Genomic DNA, 21766 nt, shown 5'->3' with positions numbered 1-21766 from the left:
AGCTGCCGGGCTCTTCTCTGCCCTGTGCTGCTCTGTTTTGAGCTGCCGGGCTCTTCTCTGCCCTGTGCTGCTCTGTTTTGAGCTGCCGGGCTCTTCTCTGCCCTGTGCTGCTCTGTTTTGAGCTGCCGGGCTCTTGCCTGCCCTGTGCTGCTCTGTTTTGAGCTGCCGGGCTCTTGCCTGCCCTGTGCTGCTCTGTTTTGAGCTGCCGGGCTCTTGCCTGCCCTGTGCTGCTCTGTTTTGAGCTGACGTGCTCTTGTCTGCCCTGTGCTGCTCTGTTTTGAGCTGCCGGGCTCTTGTCTGCCCTGTGCTGCTCTGTTTTGAGCTGCCGTGCTCTTGTCTGCCCTGTGCTGCTCTGTTTTGAGCTGCCGTGCTCTTCTCTGCCCTGTGCTGCTCTGTTTTGAGCTGCCGTGCTCTTCTCTGCCCTGTGCTGCTCTGTTTTGAGCTGCCGTGCTCTTCTCTGCCCTGTGCTGCTCTTTGCTGCTCAACTCTGTCCTGTTCTGGTCTGGTCTGGTGCTCCTGCAGTGAAGGGGGCTTTCTGAAGTCCCCGTTGTGCTGTTGCCTGCTCAACACACTTGAGCTAAACACCAGTTTGGGTCTTTGCAGGAATGTTGGCGCTAAATTCATCGTGGTTTCAGTATTCAGTCTCCAGTTTGTCATGTTGCAGTGGTGTCTAGTGTGTTGCTGTGCACAGGGGTTGATCAAGGTCGGCACTGAACTTCAGCTCGGAGTCCACCAGGGGCCCACCGGCTCAAGCCCCTGGCGGCTGTCCCGGCCGATGAGCGAGCTCAGCTTGTAGCCTGCCCCCAGATTCCTAATGGCAAACCCAGCTGTGTGTTAGAATAACCCAGCGGCTCCTCTTGCTCACCTGTCCCCCGTCCGCAGCTCCAGGCGAGCACGAGCTGAATGATCAGTATGTTGTGAATGCAGACCTGGAGCATTGCACCTTCCTCACGCTGGCTGGCGCAGGTGTGTCCTGTCCCTGCCAGGAATTCAGCCTTTCCGTCATCCAGCTGGGCGTGTTAATGGTGTCGCACTGAGAGCAAGGGCTCCCCAGAGAGGGTCCCCTCGCCTCCTTGCTCTGCATGGCCTCGTCCCCCCCCCCCCCCCAGAACCACGTGCGCGTCCAGGCAGCCGCACATCTGGGCCGGGCCGGTCTGGGCTGTGGCGCTCCAGCCGTCTGCGTCTCCTGTCCGGGAGTCTGCCTCGTGGGGCAGTTCCTTGTGCGCTGTCCGGCGCAGGCTGCAGTTTTCCTCCTGTCCAGGGCTGCTCCACAGGTGTCTGTGTGCCCCTGGTGCCGTGACGTTCATTTCTCCTTGCTGGTTCTGCCCGATGGCAGCCAGTTCTGGACTGTGCTGATTAGTCAAGCCAAGCTCTGAAGCAGGTATTGCTGAAATCCAGTTAGGTTTTCTAATTTTGACTGAGCCTTCGTTTATATCGAGTTCAGCTGGAATGAAAACCAGGAAAAGGGGACCAGGATTCGAGAGATTTTTCTTGTATGATCGTTCGATGACCTCAGGAGCGTGGAACGACTTCAGGAATGTGAAGAATGCGCTGTCTGGCACTCGGCCGACACTGAAACGGTTAAGTTGGTGCTGGGAAGCTGTGGCATGTCCTCCCGCACGAGCGGGACGTGTTGGGGAGGACGCAGCGGCTGTGTGAGTGAGCGTGCGAGGACCAGGCTGGACCAGTTTCATCAGCTGCCCCGGGAAGAGCTGGGTCTGGCCCCTGTAAGACCGAAGGGCTGCTAGCAGGGCGATGGGCAGGCGGAGCTGCAGTCTGAAGTCCTCCTCCCAGCAACGTCAGCATCCTCTGACAGTAAGAAAATATACAGCGCCCCCCCCCCCACACACACACATCCCCCTCGCGTTTCCCCGCTGCGCGAGTGCCCCCGTGTCTCGGAAGGCAGCCGGCGCTCGTGGTGTAATGATGTAATGGCTGTGGCCCTGTGCGCCTCGTTAGAGCCCCGGCCTGATCGCTTTAGCAGGCTTCGGAGGAGGGGGGTGACACCCTGGGGTCGGATTAACCCCCTGTGTGCCAGCCCAGCAAGGAAGTGTAGCTCTTGCCACCAGAGTTACGAGCTCGCAGGCACCCTGGTCCGTCACCGAGAGGCACTGCCGTGGAGCCTGAGCTCAGCTGACAGCAGGCAGGGCCCCAGGGGCAGCGGGTCCTCACCGCACTGCCGCTCTTACTGGTCCAACTGCAGGGCCCCAGGGGCAACGGGTCCTCACTGCACTGCCGCTCTTACTGGTCCAACTGCAGGACCCCAGGGGCAGCGGGTCCTCACCGCACTGCCGCTCTTACTGGTCCAACTGCAGGGCCCCAGGGGCAGCGGGTCCTCACCGCACTGCCGCTCTTACTGGTCCAACTGCAGGACCCCAGGGGCAGCGGGTCCTCACCGCACTGCCGCTCTTACTGGTCCAACTGCAGGGCCCCAGGAGCAGCGGGTCCTCACCGCACTGCCGCTCTTACTGGTCCAACTGCAGGACCCCAGGGGCAGCGGGTCCTCACCGCACTGCCGCTCTTACTGGTCCAACTGCAGGGCCCCAGGGGCAGCGGGTCCTCACCGCACTGCCGCTCTTACTGGTCCAACTGCAGGGCCCCAGGGGCAGCGGGTCCTCACCGCACTGCCGCTCTTACTGGTCCAACTGCAGGACCCCAGGGGCAGCGGGTCCTCACCGCACTGCCGCTCTTACTGGTCCAACTGCAGGACCCCAGGGGCAGCGGGTCCTCACCGCACTGCCGCTCTTACTGGTCCAACTGCAGGACCCCAGGGGCAGCGGGTCCTCACCGCACTGCCGCTCTTACTGGTCCAACTGCAGGACCCCAGGGGCAGCGGGTCCTCACCGCACTGCTGCTCTTACTAGTGGAGCCACTCGGCAGCCCTCAGGCACGTTCCCTCTCGGAAGATTCCTGTCATGCTTTCAAGGCGGCAACCCTGTGCACCTAGACAGAACTTTGAGAATTTAAATTATTAAAAAAAAAACAATTAGGGAAAACTTGGAGCTCGGAGGAGGTTTTATTTTAACAAGAAAGCGAGAAAATGACCAGAGCAGCTCACTTTCCCTGGGAAACGGATCAGGTTCCCGTCGCACAGCAGTGTGAGTCATTTCTGTCGAGGCTCTGCGTGTTTGACTGCAGCTGCACCAGCAGGGCTTGACGCCCAGGAGCAGGACAGGAGCTGGGGGTCCTGCCGGCTCTCCTGTGACAAGGCATGAGAGGTGCCTTGAAGCCGAGTGGGAGTAAGAAAGAGAAATGATCAGAAAACGTTCCCTTTCCGTTCCTCAGCTGACGCAGGGGGAATGTTCAGGGTACCTTCTGTACACCAGTGTTAGTGAGACTCTGCGGAGGCCGCTGTCCTTCAGTAACGCACGGCAGCCTTTCTCCCAAAGGGAGTTTGCCTGTGATTTATTTCTAAGGTGGAGCTCTGACCTCCTACTCTGACTTTTAAAGGTTTCAGTATATATAGAAACCTGCAGCCTGTGTGCTGTTCTATAAAAATGGGGGTGTGGCCTGACCGATTCTGGGACTCTGTGTCCTCGTGAGGGAAGGGGCTGGGACAGTTTCGAGGGCACTTGCTATGAGCGGAGGGGTGTCCCTGCAGGCCGGCCAGCTGTGTGGTTTCTCTCTCTAGCCCCATGCAGGAATCGCCCCGCTGCTCTGAGGTTTTTAACAGGTCACCCCCTTTGTCAGCTGTAAGAAAATATAACTATAGGTGCTCCCCTCACCAGAGGGGTATCAGAACATTTGGGGGGTACAGGAGAGAGAGGGAGAGGAGGTGGGGGTGTGTGTTGGTTGGTGTTGAGGGTACAGGAGAGGGAGGGAGAGGAGGTGGTGGGGGGGGTGTTGGGGTACAGGAGAGGGAGGGAGAGGAGGTGGTGGGGGGGTGTGTTGGGTGGTGTTGGGGGTACAGGAGAGTGAGGGGACTGGAGGGGGGGTGTTGGGGGTACAGGAGAGGGAGGGAGAGGGGACTTGAGGGGGGGTTTTGGGGATACAAGAGAGGGAGAGGGGGGTACAGGAGAGGGAGAGAGAGGAGACTGGAGGGGGGGTGTTGGGGGTACAGGAGAGGGAGAGAGGGGTACAGGAGGGGGTGTGTTGGGGGTACAGGAGAGGTAGGGAGGGGACTGGAGGGGGTGTCAGGCCTGTGCATGCAGGCGGTAGTTGTAGCCTAGGCTGGGTGGCAGTGCAGTTTCCTCCTCGGTACAATAGGGCTCTGTCGGAGTGTTGTTTTAAAGGGGCCTAGACTCCAAGGCCAGCCTCCTCTGCACTGTGCTTTTCTTACCCAGGTGCCCCAGGATAGAAGCAAGTCCAGTTCCAGCGATAAACACACAGTTCTTGGGCAGATCTCCAGCACACACACTCATGGTGTGCGTACAGAGCTCTGTGATAAAGTATGTTCTCAAGTCCTGGGGAAACGAGCTTCTGACAGTGTCCTGTGTTTTTCTGGCTACCTGATTCTTCAAGGAAACAGGGTGAGGTCAGGTCTCAGATAATGAACTCTCTCTTTTTCACTGGGCTCTCACAGACTCAGAGTCGAGTTCTGTTACTGGTCTTGATGCCTGATCTGCAGTAACCCCTAACTGCTGTGCACAAGAGATTTTGTGACCTGCGGGTGCTCGGCCTCTCTTGAAAGGTGATTGTGGTCTGGCGCTGGTGGATGGGACAGCTCTGCAGGCAGCATGCAGGCGGGTGGGCGGGGTAGGGGCTGTGCAGGTGGGGGGGGGGAGGATGATTTATGTGCACCTGAACGAGACGTTGCAGTGCCCCCGTCTTCCCCTTGGCTCAGGTATTCCAGCAATGCCAGTAAAGAAGAAGAAGGTGCATATGCACACGTGACATGTACAGTCACACCTTACAGAGTCGCAGTAGACAGAAGTCTAGTCTAGTCTAGTCCCCCCCCGACACACACACACGAACACCCTGGCCAAAATCAGGAGGCGCCTGGATGAGACCCTCAGATCTCGTACACCCCATCGCGAGCAGGCTAGATCAGCAGCGTGGGCTGTGTCTGGGGCGTTCTTGTGCGCTGTTTGTGAGTTTGTTAATGAAAGATATTGCTGACGGAAACAGAACGGGCCACACACTGGAATGGAGCTGTGCAGGCGTGGGGCAAGCGGGCTTCACAGACAGCCGCTCGCTGGCGGCTGCTGCGATCAGCGCTCGGCTGAGGCTCTCAAAGAGAGGAAACGGCTGCCCGTGTCGGCCCGCATGATTCGGAAGAGCGCGCTCCTCGCGTGACTGGCTCTGTGAAAGGGGAGCTCCGCAGCGCAGAGGAAGAGAGGCTTGTTGGTCTGATTAAGTGCATATCGCTGATGCTTTAGGTAAAGTGAGTTATCATTTGTTGCATGAAGGAAAAGCTGGTCTGCAAAGGCTGTAGGGTCATTAGTATCTGATCTCCCAGTGACTCAGTTGAACACGTCCCCTGTTCTGCTGATCACAGCTTGCCTGTTCCAGAGCACTGCAAATTGAATGGGAAGAATTGCTGGACGACGGGCAGTGCCCAACTCCACATGCCATTATGGTTTGTTGGGTGTGAGGAATTAAGCTGAATGGCTGTAGCTGCACAGTTTAGCTCCGGCATGGCACCGGCACAGCTGAGCTGCAAAAAGGAGCCTGTGTGCTGTAGCCAGGCTGGCTGAAAATAGATCTCGAGGACGAGCTGGTTTTCCGGCCCAGAGGAGGAAACGAAAGCCCTGCGCTTCCTGAGCCGTCTGTCTATCTCTGGTCTGCTGAAGCAGGAGCAGCTCTCGCTGGCAGGCTGCTGCGGTCGTCAGTTCTGATTTCTGCTCAGAATTCTCCGCGTGGCCTGATCCCACATGACTCGAAGGCCTCTTGCGGTTCAGTGTCACAAGAGTTTCGATTGATTTTTTTTTCATTTCTGCATTTCCACAGCCAGCCAGGGGTTCCCAATCCTGGTGCTGGCGGCTCGCACGCCTCCTGGGTTTTGTTCCAGCCGAGCCCCCAGATGCACAATCAAACCCTTGACTGGCCTAAGAAGATTAACCTGAGTTGTACGTTCCCTGCTCTTCACCATGTTGGAGCTTTCACTGTTGGACTATGTAACAGTGAAATAAAATCTCAAACTTGTGACTGGATGCAAATATTCCAGTGAAGCCACTTCTTGGATCACTAGGCCTTCAGTGATCTCGTGCGGGTGGGCTGGCATGAAAACCAGTGGGGCAGCGGGATCAGGACTGGGAACCAGTGTTGTTTTAAGGGAAGCTATTGAAGGGCAGGAAGCGCCACACCCTCTCACTCCTGCGGTTATTCCCTTGTCATTCCACAGCCTCTGGGGACAGCGTGGCTGGTCAGCTCCTCAAACTGGGCAGGCCGAAGTCCCCCCCACTAGGCTGCAGGGATTGGGATTGGGATTGCGGGACTGAATCGGGACCGTGCCGTTCTCCGGCATTGGTCAGGCACTGCCAGACTGGCTGGGCGTCTCCAGCTCGCTGTCCGCATGAGCAGAAATCCGTCATTCTCTTCTCCGGGCACCTCAGCCAAGCCTGGATTCCTGCTCGCTGTGAGTGAGAAAAGTACGAGACGGCCTGATGCCGTTTCAGACCTGCCTGCTCCCCGGGATCGAGGAAAACACGTTTGTGTCGGAGAGACTGAAGGCCTGCGGGCTCTTCTTCTCGTCTTCTTTTCGTCTGCCTGACCCGGAGTTTGCAGTTACCGTCGTTGCGGGCGTGAAGGAGAGCTGCTCTCCACTGGTGCGCTGCGGCCGCAGGCGGAGAGAGAGGTTATTATTAGACGTGGAAGTTTACAGGAAACGGTCTCGGTCAGACACAAGGGCACTCTGGGACAGCAGTCCGGCCCGGCTCCGCTGCTGGGATGCCTGCCATGAGCCGACTCGGCACAGCTCCGGCCAGGAGCACACAGCCTCCTTTGTGCTGCTCTCCCCTTTGTTGCGATTGCGGGGTTCGGATTACCGGCCGGCCCCCCGGATCAGGTGTCCGCCCGGAGAAAGGGAGGCCGTCTTTTCTCACAGTGGCTGTGACTCGGGGGCGCCTGCAGCTCTCCAGCAGGAACCCGAGACGTGCGGCGCGGGGCCGGGGCCAGGGAGCTCTCGGCTCTCGGTCCGACCGGTATCGCCACACGAGGCGGAGGGCGGGCCGTTCTCCTGTGTTGTGTTCAGGAGAAAAGAGACGCAGCTGGTCTCGGCTGGAGTCTTGGCTGCCTCTCGTTCAAGCTTCCAGGGGGAGGTGGCAGAGAGAGGCGTGAGCCAACCTGGCTGGGGACCCCACCCGTCTCCAGAGTCAGGATCAGCTCCTGGGGCGCTGAAGCGGCTGTTGGGGACCTGCTGCCTAGTCTGGGTTCAGGAACTTGGCAGCACGGATCACGTTAGGAGGTTTAAGCCAAACCTTTTCAGAGCGGGACACACTGGGGCAGTGGGTGAATACTGTAGGTTTTTGTTTTTTTACGCACTGGAGAAACAGAAGCACAAGCACACAGAAGCTCAGCCGTGCTTTTCCTCCTGGGCAGAGCAATGCAAAAGAAGTAAACAGGCTTGCAGTATCCAGGAGCTGGCGCTGGCCTCCTTACACAGCTGATAATCCCTGAAACGGATCAAACTGCTGTGCAAGAGGAGGCCTGTCGGAGGCCCCTGACCTCTGACCTCTGACCTCTGAACTCTGACCGCCCCTGTGGGTGCAGATGGCTGCACGGAGCAGCACCAGCCAATACAGACGGAGGAAAAGGACAGGCCGCAGCCATTTGATCCATTTGGTTTGTCGGAGCTCTTTATTGAGCAGAGCTGCTTCCTGAACAGTGTCGCAATACAAACTCTCAAAACACATGGAGTTTGCCACTGCTAGGCCATTCCCTGCTCCAGAAAACAAAGTCACGTCATCCTTCCTCAGACGTTCCTCACTTTTATAAGCATTCGCCCGACAGGTTTTGTTTTTTTCCCCCATCACTCTCAGCCACAGCTGACCCAGAACTTGTGAAGACCAGAGGTGGGGCGCAATCACGTTCAGCAATTGAAACGTCCCTCCAACACAGCTCTTCGTCTGAGGCCTAGTCGCCCCAGTTACCCAAAACAAATGCGTCTAGCAAAGTAAAACAAATAAGCAAGGACTGTTCTTTCAGCTTTCTTCTCATCCTTTTGTTGCCAGTGCAAGAAAAAAATTAACAATAAATACAAAGTTCATCCTTATTATAATATTTTTGACATTTGACATGATAGAGCAGTAAAGAACACAACAGTAAAGTGATTCCTCTAAGTCCTAAATGCACATCCTAGTCATGTCCTCTTGGAGCTGGGATCCTTGTTTGGCAAGTGGCTACAGACCTCCGGCTCAGTTTACAGTACTTGGAACAGCCCCCTTGTTGCCTCCTGTATTCTGGAGTAGAGATGCTGCTCCTTTGACCTGTCTGCGAGAGCCTGCAGGCCCGACTGTGTGTCTAGGGGCCTCCTCAGCCACGTGGCCGGTCTGTCACCCCAGAACAGTCGCTGGGCAGCTCCCTCCCAGTCTCTCTGCTCCCCATGCCCCTCAAAAAACTAGGAAGCTTCTTTCTGCCTCCGATTTTTTTTTTAACACCTTTCAGGAGGAACAGAACTGAAGCATCAGGCCAGATCCCCAGCCTGGAGAACTAGCGGTGTGTGTTTCCGAGCGTCGGTCTTATCACTCCTGCTGCAGCCGGAGCCCCGCCTTGCCCTGCCTTGCCCTGCCCGCAGCGGCAGTGATAGGGGAGGGAGACGTGGAGGGTGTGGCCTGGGGGGGGTGGGGGCTCAGCCGGTCGGGATTGGTGCCGTTTTCTCTTTTCTGCTGTAGATGAGTACCGGAAAATGCACAGCATGGCAGACCCTGCTGCAGTGCAGACTTCCCTGTGTTCGGAATCCCGAGATCCTCCGGCCTGGAGAGGGACTGCTCCTCCCAGTACTGGTGACCCGCTTGGCCAGACTGGCCTGAGCCTTGGTTGCCCAGTAGCCCAGAGGGTGCTAAAGCCCGGAGCTGGAGAACAAGGATAGCGTTTCTCTTTTGTGCTCTACCCTCTGAATGGTGGTGGTAGGATGTAGTGGTCCAGCAGTGTCCTCTGTGGTTACTGTTGAGATACCAAGCATTGATCTGGGTGGGAGTGCAGGGGAGTGCCACCAATTCCCGGAGCGAATCGGAGAAAACTCTGAAGCTCCAGAAAAAACCCTTCGAGAGTCGTAGCCATCTGCCCACTAAAACTCTTTCAACTTAAGGGATTATCTGAAATTGTTAGTTTACAAGGCAGCACAGTGGTGAGCGTTGCTGCCCTGCAGAGCTGGGGCCCTGGGCTCCATTCCAGACCTGGGTGCTGTCTGTGTGGAGTTTGCATGTTCTCCCTGTGTTCAGGTGGGTTTCCTCTGGCTGCTCTGATTTCCTCCCACAGTCCAAAGACATACTGGAGGGATCATTGGCCGTGGTTTGAGTGTGAGCTGAACGCCTGCCGCCTCCCACTCCACACTTCCACGAGGAAGTGAGAGCACTGTGGTGTTGCACCTGGCGATGAATTGGGCCTGGAAAATGCCAGGCCGGGATGTGTGAGGTTGCGCTCTGGGATACGAGGTTCTGGAAAGGCTGGCGTTATATTCAACACTGGGGTGCTGACAGGGACATCAAGGCAGTATTTAAAAAATCAGCTCGGTTTAATCAGGGAGGCTGATTATACCTCATCAGAGAAGAGCCCAGATGCCCTGTCATTCCTCACTCCGTGGAGGTGGGCTGTATTTAAAAATAAATCCTGCGTCGTACAGAGCTAGCGGCTTTTGGAAGAATAGGCTATTTTGTGGTTTGCCCTGACGCAATGATTTCCTGTCTGACTCCCTGTGTGTAATGCTGAGCTCCAGTCTGACGGAGCAGGGGGGGGGTTGTGGACAGAAGAGGCAGCAGGTTGGGGACAATTAAAATGAGCACATTTACAAACATCAGTAATGTGACAAATGACAGGAGCCGTTTGGCCCATATAGCTAGTTACTTTAGTAGTTAATTGATCCCAGGATCACGTCCAGCTGTTTCTTGAAAGTAGCAAGGATGTTGACTTTAACAACAAGGCTGGGACAGCTCGTTGCACACTCCCACCACCCTTTGTGTAAAGAAGCGCCTCCTGTTCTGCGTATTAAAATCACTTCCACATATTTCACACTTGTGTTTTCTGCTTTTGCTGGTCGTTTGGAAGACGTCCACTGAGCGGTTTTGTCTGTGCCTTTGAGGATTTTCAATAGGAACTTTGGCATTTGTTCAGGCAGCAGATAAAAACCTGAAACCATGTGAGCACGCCCACTCCAGTAGCTACCCCTGAAGTCGCTGTCAGCTCCCTGCATGAAAGCCCAGGCTGCTGTTAATGGGTGATCTGGCTCAGATAGGACCTGGGCTTCTGTCGGGACACGGGTTCAGCCCTGCCAGCCCTCCTGCTTTGACCTGCCTGTGCCTCCTCTTGCTGACCCCTGTGTGCGTGTGCGTGTGCGTGTGCGTGTGCGTGTGCGTGTGCGCGTGCGCGTGCACGCACGCACGCACACACACACAGACGAGCGATGGGAGTCTGGGCGCGACCCACCCCCCCCCACCGTCCGCTGAGCAGCCACTTCCTGACGGAGAACTCCCTTCCCTCCTCCCGTGTCCTTGCGGCCGCGCTAGCGATTGAAATCCCACAGATCCGCAGCAGGAGCTGGCAGCTGAGCACCGTCGTGGCCCTGAACTCGCGTGTCGCAGCGGCAGGATGCCGGCGCGAGAGGAAAGGACAGTGTTACACTCTCGTTGCGGTCTTTCTTCAGGTCCCGACCTGCGTTTTCCTGCAGTTCCTAGTCCACCCTGCTCTCTTTCAAGGTTTCGGCTCCCTTCCGGCACAGGGGGGCGTCCTGGGAGGCCTGGCTGGGGGCTGAGCGGGGATCCCCTCTTCCCAGATCTCCACAGCCGCCTGCGCTCATGCGGACTGCAGGCATGTCTGCCAGCGCCTTGGATTGTCAAGGAGGTCCTTCGGCCGTTGTTTCGTTTCTAGTAGTTGAGTGATCCAAGTGTGGCATTGAGATGATCCCTAAAGGGACCCCCTGTTTTGACAAATCATTACTGAAGCGACCCGCTTGTGGGACATTCCAAGCATACAGGCTCTGGCCCTACAGCTGTAAAGCAGCTGCCCGCAGGCTTGGGTAGAGTAGGGCCTCTGTCCGGGGAGAGGGAGGTTCATGACTGGCCGGACAGAGAGTCATTCAGGTCAGCTCCCGAATCCTCAGACCCCAGACCCCGGTCCCATCTGCACGAGACATCAGAGCATCTTGAGAATCTTGCTTTTAACTTCGCTTCGCTTGCCCCTAACTCTTCCCTTTGTAAATGCATGCCGTGGGCATCGCCAGGGCGTTGCAGGGTGAGCTGGTGAGGTCTAACCCAGCTGTGTCAGCGTGCACCTGGAAAAGCGGGCTTGAACAGTACCGTTTCCTGTCCATCAGTCTGAAGGAGAGCCGGTTCTTCAGCCTGTCCTGCTGAGCCTGTGCTGCCGACGGAGGAGTTTCAGACATGGGGGGGTGGGGGGCGCTCCTCATTCCAGCTGGCAGTCTGCCCGGGTGCTCTATTTCAATCCTACCCTTTGTCCGTCCGTCCACCGACGTGCTGCCTTGAAAAACGCTTAGTCCCGCAGCCTTGTGGTGGTGCGTTAATTGCTTTTCATTTTCCTCTTACGTGGAGCTTTGAAGTTGCTCTCCTGCTCTCTCGGGGCTCCATTACCTCAGTGGTCGTGCGCTGCGGCCCACAGAGGCCTCTTCCTTGTGGTCAGGACAGGCGCGCTTTGCTGGTTTTTCCGAATCGGGGCCTCTGTTCCGTTCTGTTTGCGTAGCCTCCCTCGGGGACTCTCTGTGCGATGTGTTCGGTGTCCAGCCGGGACTCGACTGTCCCTCTCCCCCCCCCCCCCCCCTGCAGCTGGTGACGCAGCCCAGACGGGGACTGGTGACTTCTGGGATACAGGGCTGTATCTGCGCTCCCAGCAGGGGGAGCCGCTGGGGAGTGCTTGCTCGGCATTGGCGTGCACTTTCCCTTCCTCTTCTACTGCAGACGCGTGCTAGCTCTTTGAGACAATCTGAAACTGCATGCCTTGCGAAACTAAACTGCCTGACTGGGGCGATTCTTCCCGAGTGAGGCGGTAAGCTAGCTGGGGAGGGTCAAGGGACTACAGGACTCCACTGCGGTCTTCTCCCTTGCAGAGTTTTGAGATGATCAGCTTCTTAGTTACTGTTGCTCGGTGTAGGGGTCAAAGGTGTGGTTGTGCGAAAGATCTGGAGTGGATTGGAAACTCTGCAACACTGACCTACCCTGCGGAGCTCCGGGTAGGGGGCAGAGAGTGCGGTCAGTCAGAAACACCACCACCACACCACCCCTGTGCTGGCAGCCACTGACGCCAGCCCTGGTGCCCTGGGGTACCTGGATTCAGGCCGGGCAGCTGATGTGCCCTTTGGGGGGAGGGCGGGGGGGGGTTGTGTGAGGGAGACAGCTGTGCTGCACCTGGCCTGTGGTTCGGACTGAGCGGAGGGCCACAAGGGAGAAGCAGGCCCTTCAACCGTGGGGTTGATTTGGCTGCTGGGAGCTTCTTGACCCGCGAATCTCATCCTGCCTTTTCTCAAAGTCTCCCAGGACCCGCGACCCGGCTCTTGCAAAGTGTTCCAGACTCCCACCACCCGCTGCGTGAAGTAACGCCCCTAATATCCTGTGTGTGTCCTCGGGTCACTGTTCTGCCATTGGTCTTCGGGGCGGCCTGGACCCTTAACCTTTCAGGATTGTGAATATTTGCGTCGAGATTTTGAACACAGACATGAGATGGGAGATGACGATCAGACATTTTCCACGGCTTCTTGTGCTTGAGAGTCAACGAAGGACTTTGATCCGTTTTAGCAGCTCGGCCAGAGTGAGATGGACAGGGTGAGAGATCGCCGCCTTCAGCGTCTCCCCCAGTCACAGAGCTTGGATTCGGATGCAGGAAGGAGGTCCCACTGCAGCCCCAGCAAGGGAGAATTTATAGGCAATTTGTAACCATTGTAAACAGGACGCATTCCTTCTTTAATTCTGGCCATCTGGAACGCTCGGCGCTTCCAGGGCTGTTTCTTGTAGGTCTGGCTTGGCAGCCGTTGCGGTTTTTGAAAGCCGGGACCTGATTTGACAGTTCCCATTGTAGTTTGGCCGAAACTCACAAAGAGAAATCTGGGTCTCTTTCCTGCTTGAAAGAAATGTTTTGCTTTGTTTCTTTTCATGCGCTTGGTTTTTCTCCCGGGCAGAGAGCGCTGAAAGCCGGAATCCTGTGCCTGGCCACGCACGTGCTATGGCACTGTTCAGCACCGAAGCGGCCCGGCTCGCAGATGTTGTCATCCTCAAGTGGCTTGAGCAGGCGAGGAGAGTCCATAGGCACTGCCACGAGCACGCTGCTGGTTGGGCCTCGGTTTAATGTCGCCACTGAAGGTCGTAGCACGAGGGGGCGCAGGGAAAACGCTCAGCGAGTCGGAGGCATAGCTGGGGTTTGAACCAGGAACCTCTAACCTTCCACAATTGGAGCTCCTGGCCTGCTCCAGTCACAGAGCAGCTGACCCCCCCCCCCCCCGAAGGAAGCACTCGGACGCATGAGGACCAGGACGCTCGATCTCCACACCCCTCGATTATTGTTCATCCCTGTGAGCTGCTACAGCCGCTGCATCAACTTGCTTCTCTGCACGTGTGCTGATTGGTTTAAACCTCCTGCCCTGGCTATAGGGACATGAGCGCGTGCTTGGCGCAGGGGGCGTGTCCTCAGGCTGGCCAGGCGATTGGTCCATCAGCTGTCACTCAAAGCTGCTAGAGGCGGGACCTCCTCTAGCACTCCATGCTGTGAGAGTGTGGGCGGTGGCCCTGCGGAGATATCCCGAAGAGCTGGTCAGGTCTCGATCGTGCCTCCAGTGTTCTGTCTTCTTTATTGCCTGACCAGTGTGACGTGTCCCCTGAGAGGCACTGTGGGACTTTCCACATGACCACAGGGGGCGAGTCTGATCTCTGCACCCTCTCCTGCTGGAATTCCCCATTCAGGGCCCTGCCTGTGATCCACTCCTTCTCCTCTGTCACATCTCCCTCATTCCCTCCCTCCCTGGACAAGGCGACGCCGGCGCGAGGTTACGGCTACCGCTCCCGGAGGAAGTGGTTGACCTGCACCCAGGCTGAACCAGTGACCCCCCCCTCTCGGATGACCCCCAAGCATGAATCATCTGTGCTCTGCAGTTTTGCTTCCTCTTCCTGCGCTCTGTGGGAACCTGTTCTTTGCCAAGTGGAAGCAAAGCCGTCACCGGGCCTGGCCCTGCTGGGTCACCGCCACCTCTCCCCGGTGCCCAGTTCTTCCCAGAGATAAAACACCATCCCAGCACTGCTTCTGTCTTCAGGTGCGGATTGGATAATACACACTATCCCAGTCCCAGTCACCTAAAACCACCATCACAGTTCTCCGACTGATCACACTGAAGACGACAGCCAGGAAGGTCTCCTTTGAGCTGTGGTTGTGTGAATTACTGTTATGAAATAAAGTTGCTGGAGTGGTTTTCTCGAAAGGAGGCCTAAAGAATCTGCTCTGTAGGTGAGGTCAGAAATGTTTCCAAAGCTACAGCGCGATGATAACCCAGGGGGTTAAATCTTCACCCTGGCCCCTTCAACCTCCATTTCGAAACGCTGGAAATATACCTGGGAGTTCTTGCTGTTTGCTAGTCCACACCCCGGAGTCTGTAGCGCCTCTCTTGGTGCCTTTGAGGCACAGGCACCCCCTTTGTTCGTCACTCGTCTGTGGCTCGGGGATGTCTGTTCCTCTGGGGACTGGAGCCACTGTATGTTCAGCAATGCCTGTGGTTTCACCTGCCTCATTGTGAAAGCTCCTGCGCCTCATGTCCACTGGGTGCTGCAAGTCAAGTGGGGTCCTGCGACACTGAGGGGATTCCTGGGGGATTCCCAGCAACTGTGAGAGAAATCACCTTTATTTCACCATTCCTGCAGTTATCAGTTTTGCTTTCGGTTGCTAAAATAAACGCCTGGCTTCCTGTAAATCTGTGGTCTGTGTCTCTTTTCCAGAATCAAAACTTCGCAGAGATGTATTTTCACACAGTTATCTGTTCTGGAGCAGGGTGACCTCATGCTCTGTAGCCATGCATCCTAACCTTTTGAAATGTGAGCTACAGTCCTCAGACAGGCGATGTGACCTCGTGTAATCTCTTTCCTGAGAACAGTGACAATCAAGAGGAGCCTTTCAGCACATCCATTGTCCGTTCGGTGGTTAGTCACTGATTGATCCAGGGTCTCCTCTAGCAGTTTCTTGAAAGAAACCAGTGCATCAGCTTCAACATGAGAGGGTAGCTTGTTCCAGACTCCCACAACCCTTTGTGTAAAGAAGTGCCTCCTGTTCTTGGTTATAAGCGCACCTCTCTGTAGTTTCCTCTTGCGTCCTCTGGTGCGTGTTTCACTGGACATTTGGAAGAAATCCGTTGGATTGACTGAGAATTTTGAGCATTTTCACTATCGGGTCCCCTCGTGGTCTTATCTGTTCATGACCTGAAGGGCTTCACCCTGTCAGCCTGTCAGGGTAAGACATTCCCTGAAGCTCCAGAATGAATCCGGTTGCTCCTCTCTGGGAAGAGAAACGATCCCTCTGGGCAGCGTCAGAATGTCCATCACCCACACACCCAGGTGTAGCCCCGCGGGGACAACAGTAGCAGCACCAGACCTTCCTAAGCCCTGAGGAACTGTTGACTCTCATCTCTGCTAGTTAGCTCAAGACATGCTTGATCAAAGGAAACTCATTGGCAGCTGGAAGATTTTTCTAAGGACAAAGGGCAAATACTCTTGCTTGGGGACAGAAGTTGCATGCCTGCTGCTAACAAACAGGAAGCTGTTGTGCGAAACACTCCGCTCCGCCAGCACGAGCAGGTGCTCAGAGTTTCCTCTCCTCCCTACTCCTCTCGCCTCGGGGATTCTGGGATTCCGGCTGATGTTTTCTGGCACTTTCCTCGCTGGGCGTGGTGGCTGGCTGTCCTGCGACCAGCTCCAGGACGTCTGTTTCCACTGCGGTCACTAGGGGCACACAGCCACGAGGAAAACCAAATGCCATGTTTGCACTAAAATCAGTTTAGATCGTTTTGTGTCATTAAGCTCCTTCTTTCCCTGGGTAGCAGAAAGAGAGAGGAAAGTTTGGGTAAAACCAGAAGTTTAACAAATAAGGGCATCCCCTGCCCATCCAGAAAGCCAAATCTTTTTTATAATAGAGAAGCTAGTCAGAAAACCTGGACCTAACCCTCCGTCGGAGGAAAAAAAAAAAGTTCCTTAGATACCCTCGCGTGTATACTAGCGATACGGTCAAAGCCGTCAAAACATGCAGATGTTATGAAACGGAAGAGCTGGTGAGCTAAAAAAAAAAATCTGAAGCCGCAGAGATGGAATGATCTCATGCAGCTCAGGCCAGGAAGCCATCAGCCAGCACAGGAAGTGAGGTCATCGGCTGCCGCCCAAGCTGGAGTGAGGGAGAGAGATTCTGATCCGTGGGTTAGGGGTCACGGGGACCACCCACTATTCCAGTCAGGAGCTCCAGCGTACTCACGGCGGCTTGGCAGACATCCCTGGAATCGTCAGCCACCTCGCTGTGAAACGTGGAGCCTGGGAGGCTGGAAGACTCCCGCCTTTAGAAACCTGTGGCTGATCTGCACTGGTAGACAGGCCTGCTGTAGGGGACAGCCTGCAGGTCTGTGTGCAAGGCTGGCTGTGCACTTGTCACCTGAAAGAGCCGTGGGAGGTGCCTCACAAGTCATAGTCTGCTCGGTTTAGTCTGCAGGCACCTCACTGACAGGTGGCCTCTCCGTTTCCATGTATACATGCAGGGAGTCTGCCTAGGGGGCCCTTTTCCTCATGCTTCATCATTAATAATGGTGTCATTTCTTCTCAACAAAAGCGCAGAACTGTAACGTTTTCAGCTCCCACCTTTTCAGCTGCCAAAGTGCCCCCCCCCCCGGGATCTGGGAGCGAGAGTTTTTTGTTGACCCTTCCAGGAAGACTGTGGGCCCTCACAGCCCTGGTAGACATCTACACACAAGAGCATCCCACATGGGAGACTGCAGAGCAGGAGCGCCCTGCCCTGGTCAGGCTGCACCCTTGCCTGCAGTCCTGGGCGCCGTGGGAGCGGCCCGCGGGGCGGTCTGGGCCTGGGGCAGGGGCAGGTGGCTTTGATGGCTTGCGGACGCACATGAAAGCGCTGCAGTGATTTCAGCGGGGTTCGCCCACGGCTGTCGGTTCCTCACTGCTGCCCCTCTCTGCCGTTTCAGAACTCCATGAACTTGCCCCCCGACAAAGCTCGGCTCCTGCGGCAGTACGACAACGAGAAGAAGTGGGACCTGATCTGTGACCAGGTAGGGCAGGGCTGCGCTCGGCAGCTGTAATTCGGCTCTGTGCTCAAAATGGGAAGGACAGCGGGAAGCCGTCCTGCCGCCTTGACCCGGGTCTGTTGAGCGCCGTGTGAAAAGCGCTGGGGCTCGGTGGGATTGCCGAGCTCAGGAACAGTGTCCAGCAGGCCTGGGGTCCCCAGGAGCAGCACTGGCCGGCCTCCTGTTCCAGGGAGGCTCCGGTTCCCTCATGTCACTGCGTTTCTCCCTGCATTACAGGAGAGGTTCCAGGTGAAGAATCCCCCCCACACCTACATCCAGAAGCTCCGGGGGTTCTTGGATCCAGGAGTGACGCGGAAGGTAGGAAAAGGAGTGGCCGATGACCGAGTGGGTTTAATGCCAGGTGTCTCCTCTCTCTCCATCAGATCACTCTCCATTCCCCTCTCTCTCTCTCTCTCCTCTCCCCTCTCAATTCAAGTCAAGGTGCTTTATTGGCATGGCCGATGAGTACAATCAGTGTTGCCAAAGCACATAAAAATAAAATGAACATGAAACAAAATTTTAAAAAATAAAAAATACAATCTACAGACATTTACAACAAAGACATTTCATAATACATTCACACACAAACATATGGAGCATTACTGGGAGACAGACTCACTGTTCCTCAGGCTGTGACAGGAGATCACATACTGGGCTGCCGGTTCAACTGAGTTCCCTCCTCCCTCTCCCAGTAGGATGGGGACCTTTTGTGATTCTGGCCTCTCTCTCTCCCTGCTCTGTTTTCCAAGACTCCTGAAGATGTTGCTTGTTTTGATGGTTGCAGGCTCCTGATAAATGAATTTCTGGGGCCTTGCGAGTGGCTCACCCAGTGAAGCCGCTCACCTGAGCGCGGGTTCGAGCCCCGGTTGTGTCACTGGCTGGCTGGGACAGGGATATCCCCGTGGCTGAGTGCCACCAGGGTCAGGGTGTCTCGGCTCTCAGTGACCCGGTGTCCCCGCGCCTGCCAGCGCGCTCGGGCCTTTCGGCACGAGCTAGGACTCCTGTTCTCTGGAGACAACGGAAGCACTGTTGAAGTAAAAGTGGCGTCTCCCTCTCTTTCTCCCCATTCAAGAAATTCCGCCGGCGAGTGCAGGAGTCCACCAAGGTGCTGAGGGAGCTGGAGATCTCTCTGAGGACCAATCACATCGGGTGAGCATGCTGCTTCCTGTTCCTCTCGCCCAGTCAGCAGCCAGCCGGTCGGTACCGTGCTGAGGAAACTGTCCTTCCCAATTCCCAAGTGAATGATTAAACAGCGAGTTTTGGCATTTGTCGCTCGTGTCATTATGCTTATATTTTTTGCTTGTGTTTTTACGTTCTTATGATACCACTAGCGGCACAGTAGTATTACAGTTAGCATCTGTCTGACGCTTGCATGTTATCCCCATGGGCAGTGTGAGCTTTCTGTCTGCTCTGGTTTCCTCACAAAGCAGAGGATGTCCAGGTTGGTCAAGGTGTTTAGATCATTCCTTGTTATGAGTGCAGGTGTGTGGGTGCTCTGTGATGGACTGGCGTCCTGCCTGAGGGGTATCTTACCTGCCATCTGCTGGGTTAGTCTCCTGCTCACTGCACTGCACCACTGTGTTGGACTGGAAGTTTATGAAAATTGATGGATAACCAATATACCAGATATTTATCATGAACAGTGTAGATAACCAACTGTGCCAGACAGCTGCACCCTCCTTTGTGACAAGATCGTGATGAGCAAAACACAAAAGTGAGCTGGGTGTTGTTTGCGAGTTTCTCTGCCCTCCGCGCTGCTCAGCTGCGAGATTGGAATAGTTTGTCAGACACTTACTCCATTGTGCTGGACTTGGGAAGGGAGCAGGAAAGTCTCTGGGCGGGTCTGAAATTGGCACCGACTCCTGGAGAAGCCAGCTTTCCTGTGTGTGTGAGTGTGTGTCCGAGCTTCTGGCTCAGGCAGAAGGCCACGCCCAGGGGTGTGGACAGCGAGGGGCCAGAGCACCGGCCTGTTGCCCGACTGCGTGACGTGGGGGAGGGAAATGAATCTGGGAAATGCTATTGTGCATTTCACTCCCTCTTCCCCTGTCTCTCGGACTGGCCAGGGGGGAAAGAGAACGCCCATTCTGGGTCCCTGCGATGGGCCCCCGGTGCCAGGCTTTGCCCTTTCACCAGAGCAGTGCTATTGTGCGGCCGCCCACCAGCCGCTCGCGCGGGCAGAGGGCCTGGCTGGGCATCAGGAGCAGCAGACAATGGAGCCAGGGGTCAGCAGCCTCAGAGCTCTTCTCTGGCTCGCTAACCCCACATCTACTGGCCCAACCACACACACACACACACACGCACGCAAGAGAGATAGCGCCCTTCTTCTGGGGCACGGCGAACGCCAGGCCGGCCGTGGCTGAGCTGTGTGCCCCTCAGGCTTGTCCGGGGTTCGACCCGACTGATCTCTCTCTCCGAGTCCCCCCTTTTCTGTAACCAGGGAGCAGGACAAAGCAGGGGTCAGTTCAGGTCTCATTCCAAGCAAGAGAACACAAGCAGCATAGCGTGATTTCAGCAGGAACAAACGAGAGGCGTTCATCCAGCCCGTCCAGTCGTTAGTAGCCAATTCATTCCAGGATCTCATCCAAGTATTTCTTGAAAGAATACTTGGAGGGTATCGCCTTCAACAACGTGGGTGAGTGGCTTGTTCCATACTTATCTATTCATACTTCTATGACGCCCCACAATATTCCAGATGAAGCTTTAGTAGCGCGTTTGTACGATTGTAACACAACATCCCTGGATTTAACTCCTACACTATTTTTCCCAAACATCTCGTTCCCGGCGGTGTCTAGAAGATGTAAAGGATGTGCCGAACAAACTCCTCAGTCCTTTACGGGAGTAGGATGCTCTGCTCCGCTCTGGAGTCTCCCAGCCTGACTGTGTGTGAAAGCTGTGTGCTGGACGATCGGTCAGGGTCGGGCCCTGTCCGATAGCCGGCTGGCCGTGGCTCCGCTGTCCTCGGTTCGGGCCCGAGGCTGGGCAGCTGGGCCCCCGGGGGCCTTGAATCCCAGGGTCGTCACCTCGCAGGTCCTACAGGAGGGCGGCCGTCTCCCTCGGCCCGGCCGCTCGGACTTGTGGGACGTGGCCTGCCGACCACAGCAGCAGGAATGAGGCAGGTCCCGGGCGGACGCACCGAAATCCCACTCGCAGGCCTCCTCCTCCTCCTCCTCCTCCTCCTCCTCCTCCTCCCTGCCTCTGCTCGCGGAGGTTTTGGAAGGTTCCTGGGCAGGAATGAAGCCGCGGGCTGTTTGTACGCAGTGTCCGAACTTTGAACCCTAGCGGTTTGTTATTCCTAAGCATGCCAGGAGAACCCAAAATAGCATCTGGACAGACAGGAAAAGAGGGGGGAGAGCAGAGGGGCTGGGGGGGGGGGTAATGGTAGACAGGAAATGGATGATTTGAGCAGACCCCTCCCCCCTCGCTCTCAGGGAAATGCGACATTGTCTGCGGAGCGGAGGGGTGTCCGTGTTTATCCTGCAGTCCTGGCGGGAGACTGGCCTCGCCGCAGCCTGATGCTGCCCGCATCACGAGGAGAGCATCTCGGGAAATCGGCTTTGAAATCTGGTCCTCAGGGCTAGAAAGACAATAAATATGGAGCCCCGGAGAGGTATATACATGATATATATATCCACCCCGAGCATTCTGGAATTACCAGAAACTAAAGAGAAACTGGCCTTCTTCTTCTTTGACAAAGTGCCTCCCACATTCTTTCCAAGCTCGTGATGGGAATTAAAGCATTTGCTTTTAAGCGTTGGAGCTCAGAACAGTAAAGTAATGGTTTACTGTAATGTGTTCTCACCACCCAGCTGCCAAGGCTGTGCGGAACGTTTCTTGGGGGTCACTGACTGTGCTGGGGAAGCTGCTGGGCGGCTCTAAGAACCGATATAGCGCCTTGCCAGTGGAGTGGGAAGGGCCTGGCGACCCAGACCCAGTGGGTCTCAAAGTGTAAATCCTGGACCGATGTCCACCTGGACCGCTCTTTCAGTATCACGCTTCTTTTAAGAAGAAAACTGACAATATTTAGTTTTTTAAATAAAATTAACATATTAAATTAGTGAAAGAAATTAGCAGCCCAGGCCCATGCATTCCTACTTCTGGTGAATCCAACACACTGAACCGAAGCAGCTGCTCAGGAAGTAGAACTGCAGTTGCATTTGGGACAGGCTCTGCTGCACACAAAGAGTTGTGGGTGTCTGGAACAGGCTACTCATGCTGTGTTGTAGGAATCTGCTTCACTGGGAGTTTACTCAGCGTGGACTTGTCATCTCTCCCCCGCGTGCGTTTCTAAACTTGGCGCTGTCTGAAGCTTTCTCCTGGCGCTGCGTGTCCAAGCAGGACCGTTCTGAGGGCAGTGCAGGGAGCCCGCAGGTGTCGGAGGGGTCGGCGGGGCTGCAGGCGGGGCGCCTGTTC

At 56.0% G+C, this 21766-nt stretch overlaps 1 protein-coding gene across 4 annotated transcripts in view; it reads left to right on the top strand.

Annotated features, from left to right (window-relative positions):
* The window catches only part of fmnl3 (formin-like 3), a 57154-nt gene that overhangs the window by 5050 nt on the left and 30338 nt on the right, over nt 1–21766 (top strand). For all 4 annotated transcript variants that reach the window (XM_088916700.1, XM_088916692.1, XM_088916684.1 and 1 more), the window contains exons 2-4: nt 17258–17341; nt 17594–17674; nt 18429–18505. In XM_088916700.1, the coding sequence (XP_088772826.1) occupies nt 17258–17341; nt 17594–17674; nt 18429–18505 (242 nt within the window). The remainder of the gene's footprint in view (nt 1–17257; nt 17342–17593; nt 17675–18428; nt 18506–21766) is intronic.

The sequence above is a fragment of the Atractosteus spatula genome, chromosome 1 (assembly GCF_055471065.1).
Source record: "Atractosteus spatula isolate fAtrSpa1 chromosome 1, fAtrSpa1.hap1, whole genome shotgun sequence".
Lineage (NCBI taxonomy): Eukaryota > Metazoa > Chordata > Actinopteri > Semionotiformes > Lepisosteidae > Atractosteus > Atractosteus spatula.
This window is presented reverse-complemented; position numbering and strand designations above follow the sequence as displayed.